This window comes from Mercenaria mercenaria, chromosome 14 (genome assembly GCF_021730395.1).
Source record: "Mercenaria mercenaria strain notata chromosome 14, MADL_Memer_1, whole genome shotgun sequence".
NCBI lineage: Eukaryota > Metazoa > Mollusca > Bivalvia > Venerida > Veneridae > Mercenaria > Mercenaria mercenaria.
The window spans coordinates 1,744,512-1,751,137 of record NC_069374.1 but is presented as its reverse complement, the minus strand read 5'-3'; the positions used below and the strand labels follow the sequence as shown (position 1 = coordinate 1,751,137).

At 32.7% G+C, this 6,626-nt stretch overlaps 1 protein-coding gene across 1 annotated transcript in view; it reads left to right on the top strand.

Moving 5' to 3' along the window:
- Positions 1 to 205: 205 nt before the first annotated feature.
- LOC123528060 (uncharacterized) overlaps positions 206 to 6,626 on the top strand; it is a 74,871-nt gene continuing 68,450 nt past the window's right edge. The window contains exons 1-5 of the mRNA XM_053522810.1: positions 206 to 268; positions 1,611 to 2,259; positions 3,130 to 3,393; positions 4,035 to 4,313; positions 6,006 to 6,556. Of these exons, the coding sequence (XP_053378785.1) occupies positions 260 to 268; positions 1,611 to 2,259; positions 3,130 to 3,393; positions 4,035 to 4,313; positions 6,006 to 6,556 (1,752 nt within the window). The 5' untranslated portion in view covers positions 206 to 259. The remainder of the gene's footprint in view (positions 269 to 1,610; positions 2,260 to 3,129; positions 3,394 to 4,034; positions 4,314 to 6,005; positions 6,557 to 6,626) is intronic.

The window sequence follows — 6,626 nt, the reverse complement described above, 5'->3', positions numbered from 1 at the left end:
TTAACACTCTGGATGCCATATTATCTACATGAAACGAAGGTCTTTTTTATTAACTGTAGACCAAATTTACAATAAGGTTATCTAGGATATATAACTAGGTCACAAGGCCATGTCACAGGAAATTCTTAAAGTTTATTGCAGAAAGAAGGACAGTACTTTAAATATTAGGTAAATGTTTATCTCTGTTATCATTCTTTTATTTTTTAGGACTCAGATATTCATGGTGTGGCATATTGACTGATATCCTAGCAGCTCAAGGATGACAACGGTATAATTCTTTACACTTTACTTTTTTTCCGGACTGTAATCGTTGCTGTAGGCTCAAAGCAAACAGGAACTATTACATATTTTATAGAAATAATCAAATAAATTTGAAAAAAATTAGTAGAATAAAAATACCAATGAAGCAAGTATAATATAGTTACAATGTAACACAAGCAAGCATTTAGATGTTTGTAATATTTCTTTGGACAAAATAATGCTTATACAGTTAGATTTAAGATACACACACACGAGTGTAAATCAAATGAAGCATTTCCAGCTTTTGACGGTGGTGGAAGAGTCAATGTGACCCTCTTGGAAACAAAATTCATTCAGACCCCGGCGGATACTTTCCGTTTGCCAGCTAGATAGCTTACTCGTATAAAAAGATATAAACCCAAGGCTATGTTTCGAACCCATAACGATGAAAGCAACTGATATGAAACTACGAGCCCTCAACAACATATATAGGTTTAAATGTTTCATTTAACAAAATATTAAAAATATATTTGGGTATGTAAAGTTTACAATTCTTGCCATAACATTATTTAAGAAGTTTTGATGCGTAATAACTAAATCACGAGTGCGTAGCACGAGAGATTTAATTATTCGCATCCAAACGACTGCCCATACTTTATTAACTGATATAATTATTGGAACATATTTATTATTAACAATGGAAATAGTTCGCATATTACAGTACTACATTTTCAGCGTAATGTGGCATTTGACCCATATGCAGTTACAATTTACCTCTATGGTTAGAAAGTGTTGCATAGCAAATGGAATGTATAGATATTTGTTAATTTTATATTAGTAAATTTTGAGAAGTATTTATAAACTAGCTATCTAATAGCTCGCAATTTATTTATAAACAGAATAATCAAATTAGGTTAGTTGACCCAGTGTTAGGAGTTACAGGCTTAACTTATATATGACGTCACATCAATATGATGTCATACTTTATGTCAAACATTTAAGGCGTCACCGATGAATCATAATTCAGCTAACTGAATTCGCTCGTTTAGGTCAAAACGTGTTTTACGGTCCTACACATAAGTCAGTATGTTTTTTTATCATAAATATATTTTTGAAATGCTATTTTCAACCGTTTTGCCCTAAAATGATTTGTAATAATGGAAATGAAGTAGAATCTTTTATGTCACACTCGTAAGGGATTGAATGTATTAGCCAACTATAATTTATCGCAGATAGGCGATTTCGCTATATATTTATATAGCACTTGCTGCGGATCATGTTAGAATTGTTTATAATACATGTATGTTGGTACGCATGAAAGTTTCAGTTTCAAAAGCGAGACATTTAATTCTGAGTTATTTTACACACAGGGTAAGGAGGATATAGGCCTACTAAGGGGCCACGAACATTATCTGAGATACCTGTTTCTTTTGGAAGAAGCTGTGCCAGTTGCTTTGAAAGCAGTGATAGAAAAAGAAGTCAAAAAACGCGGGAGAAATTTTGCTAGTCTAGTAGTAGAGAAGAAGGACATTTTCAACAAGCACTACAACGCAGTGTGTCTTCAGTTGTTTGAAAACGATGAAGCGAATGCAAACATTGATGTTTTGGATACACGCTTGCTTTGTGTTGTAGCATTGGTCCTATTTGAGTCTGACTTAGACAGTATTAAGCTTGAAGCAATAGCCTGCATACAAGACCAGAGGAAAGACCTAGATAACTATGCCCACTCTGCTGCGCTAAACTACAACACGTTCAAGACAAAATGGGATACGTTACATTTGAAATTACTTGAGCTCGTCAAAGATATTGATGATGAGGGCAGATTCATTTGCAATCGGAAGATTTATTGTTTCAAATCCGAATCTATCAGAGTTGATTCCGGTCTGATCAACAAAATGAAACAGACGAGCGATGTCAGTGAGCATTTTAAAATAGCCAAACAAGACAAAATTATCACAGAAACAGATGGGGAAAATGGCGCCACTGTGGCTGAAAAGGAAAACAAAATACCAAAATATGGTCTGTCTATGTTTTTGTTTTTGAATTTATTCAGGGTTTTATAATTTAGCATCATCTAAGTCACTGTTTCGACTGCAAAACAGCTAAGAAATATTGCACATGAAACACAATAGAAACTATTTTCCACATATAGTTTGCTTTTATTTTATGACCATTTTAACACATAAAACATTTGCTTAACTGTGTATTTTACAACTATTACCTAATTGGAGTTATTTCTTAACGTAAATACGAAATGATTAACATGTACAAATAGACAATTTGTGTTTCTATCTTAGCTACAAACGTTTATGAATTATCTGAAGTTAATAAGGAATTATCATATATATTTTATAGTACATGTATTTTATAACTAATTTGATATCTATGGATGTCTTACTTCTATCTCAAGTTACAGACACAACTGACAAGTGATGTATGAAATGTTTTCATGACAACCAATATGTCCTATCCATTATAAGGGTAGACTTACGTTCAGATTGCATATAATAATAATAATAATAATAGATTAAACTGAATCTAACAAGGTTAAATGGCATCTTTGTTATGTCGCAGATTTTACACTTGAACAAGTTGGCATCAGACTTGTTTTGAATTGTTACAAACAGTTCAATTTTCTATGGTCAAAATATTGTATGTGCTAAACAAGTTTCCATCGCCGCACCCTTGTCAAATAAAACAGTAAAATAATAACAATGAAATGGTCATCATTTCGCAACAAGTACAAGCTCCTGTTAACGCTATAACAAATATTGATAATATAAATATTTGATATAGAATAAATTATTCATTTTTTTTAATTATGCAGATTGAAAAGCATTTGCATGCTAATCACTCTAGATAAAATATATGATTATTTTTGTATTACAGACAATCCAGTATTTACAGAAATGCTTCAGGACACATGTGTCTTTCTTGATGAACCAGTCATTCTTACGTGCAGACTCAATGTTTCTGAGAAAACAGTCAAATGGCGACATGAATACAAACCTGTAGAAGAAACCGACACTGTAGCTGTAGTTAACAAAAAATGTGCCCACTGGCTAGCAATTTCTCATGCAAAGTTGGAAGATGCAGGGAATTATTTGTGTGCATGTGGTAATTCTTCAACATCGGCTTATCTGAAAGTTTTAGGTAAACGTTTCTGACTATATTATTGTGTAAGGAGAGTGCACATATGTTTTGTTATTTGATTGTTAACTATGATAAATGAATTGTTTTATTTCATAAAAATGCTATTAGTACTTTGCTCTTTTAATGCGACAATACTATAACAGTGGGCTACCTTTTGTTTGTAAGAAATTCAAGAATACACTATTTGGTTTAAGCGGCTACTCTTTATCTACTTCTTGAAACTTTAAATCATTTTTTCAAAAAAGTCTATGTCAGGACATAATGAATAAAATGTGACTTTTCCTGCAAAACAGAACCTGCTGTTTTAACCTTGTTCATATTTTTAAATTTATTTTCATCATGAAAATGTTGTCTAAGAAAAAGCATCTCCATCCAGCGTCTTTATATTTCATTCTGTGGTGAAGTTATTAAATGTACGAGGGGCGTTCAATATGTAATGTTACCGCGTATGTAGTTCCATAACCGCTTATCATTTTTAGATGCGGTTTTCGGCACATGCGGAGTAACATTACATTTTTAACGCCCCTCGTACATCAATGACGTAATAAACATAGAATAATGTCTTTAAAAACATGCCTAAATTATCATCTTGATTTTATTTTTATTTGACGTTTGTAAATAAACTATAATATACATTACAGAAAAACCGTTGAAAATAACCAAATGTCTGCATGTAGCTACACCAGAAACAGATGTCAGAGAGAATATGGATATTGTTTTATCTTGCGACGTCAACCGCTACACGAATAAAGCTGTCTGGCGGCATAATGGCCAAAATATTAAACCTTGTAATAGACGAGTTGTTTCCATAGATTACTTAGAACACAGACTGACAATCCGGAATGCAAAATTTGAGGATGAGGGTTATTACACAATTGACTTTACTGATGACAAATCAAGTTTAGAATTGATAATTAACGGTAATTATATTAATATACTTACCATCAAACAAGTATCTTTCAGTTAACTACATGCCATTATTAGTTTCATATAATTTTAAATGAAATGTAAATAGTTGATACATCATTGTAATAAATATATAGAAACCATAAGCTGGTATGTTTCCACACTAAACATAAATAGTCAACACTTCCTATGAACTATTTTTGCAGCGCTTCAGATTAGCGAACGACATCATGACGAAATCAAAAGTAGTGTATTTTACGCGATAAGTGACTTTTTACTCGTAACTCTTAGTGAATGACTTCGTCCATCAGGCGGATAGACATATCAGCTTCCTTCGGCTTTTTATTTCGAATGTGTAGTTGCTGGGAAAATATTAAAAGAAAACTTTTATGCAGTACTTGCTTACATAAACAAAAACGTAAACATCCCAACGTCCAAACCCCAGCAAATTGCATAGCCTGTCCCCGATTTGAAGCTAAATAATTTCAGTTAATAGACATAATGAATGAATTACTATCGAAAATCTACAAAACATTGTTGCATTAGCATTAAAATGACGCCATAGATATGAAGACCTTACGTGTCAGAAACCGCTAATAATTATTAGCTTTCATATTTGAAATACTTGATTTTGAAAAATTTTCTATTTGAGCTAATTTAAATTATAAACAGCTAATAGCTGTTATTTGCCGAAATAGTTTGAATGAGTCTTTCGTTAAGGTTAATGATCCAGTATTCTGCAACTTTTTATGTGCTTGTATTTAAATGTATACGGAATGTAAGTCTGTTGCTGACTTATTTATCATGGCCCTTTTAGAATTAAGAATTTGTAATAGTTTGGCAATCATACAAATAATTACGCTAAAATAGTCAATATTTCAGTATAAAATGATAATATCGTAAACGTAATAAATGTGAAAACTGAAACGAACCAGTCGACTTCAAAATTATGTTGCCTGTTTAAGCCGCACAGTTAAAACTGTTAAACTGTAATTAAAGATGGTCAATGGGATTGATAATATCACAAGCACACATTATTTTTCCATGAAAGACAATCTACAGAGAAGCGATAGATGTGTTACTTGAAAAAGAAAATGTTTTGCAGCTACATAGGACAGGGAAGAGGCATCCTCTTAATACTTTTTTAAGGGCATGCAGAATATAAGATATTTCAAACATTCCTGCAAGATAAGATACAATGCTAAGTGTCCGATGTTAAAATATTCTATTTAGCTTATAAAGAAAATGACACTGCAGCCGTCGAAATATAAAAATAGTTGCTTCAAACTGGGAGAATATGCATTACTATAGAAATATGAGTCCCACAATACAGACATTTTAAGCTTATGATAGAAAGGTAATTCTCCATTATGCAGACTTGTAGGGACAGGAATTAAACTTAAATCCGCTGAAAAGTGTTATATACTCACATTTTGTTTTTCAAATAGATTATGATATAGCTTAAGAGGACCATATACTTCAAACCTGTATACCCTATATTTTATTTAAAGGGATAGTGACAAGGAAAAATGCAATTTTGGCATCTAAAAGATTTAATAACTCGAACTATATTGCATTGTTTTCGTTTAACTCTTTGACATGTATACTGCATCCTTAAAAGACAAGATTGTTTTCATATAATGTCTCGGTTAAAAAAGAATACACTTCCTCTCCATTCGTACATAAATGTATTATTTATCTTTCAGGCAACAGTCTTTCACACAGGAAACAACTTGCAGAAGAACTGTATAGAAATTGGGTCAGAGGTGCATCCGGTCTGAAATATTTGAAAGTCGGTCTAGAAAGGTTTTCCGATACTACTGTAAGAAAACATCACTCTGAAATTTTGACGAGGCTTCCGACCAATGCAAACGCCTGTACAAACTGTACAGAGAAATTGCTCCTCCCATCACACGCAAAGGGAAATTGTCCAAATAAATCAAAGTGTCTTTGTTCGACGAAACCACATAACAGGAGACCTTGTCCTAATGGAGGCTTCTGTAGTGCATTTCACGATCAAATGCTTTATGATCATCGATTCCATGATCCGTTACTAAAGAACACGGACATACAAAAGTGGAGCAGCGATCCTTGGAGTGTTGCGACATGTTATATCAGTACTCCAGGCTACAAAGGCAAAACGTCAGCGAAAGATGTTGACTGTGCAGGATTGCTGTGCATATTCATCAACAACACCTTCTTCCATACAAGTCTTGGTGACGTCTCAATAGATGGAAAAACAGATTTATTTAAACAGGTTAATGTATTACCTTACTAACTCTATTGTTCTATAATTTGAAATGTTACCATGGTTTCTTAATTGAATC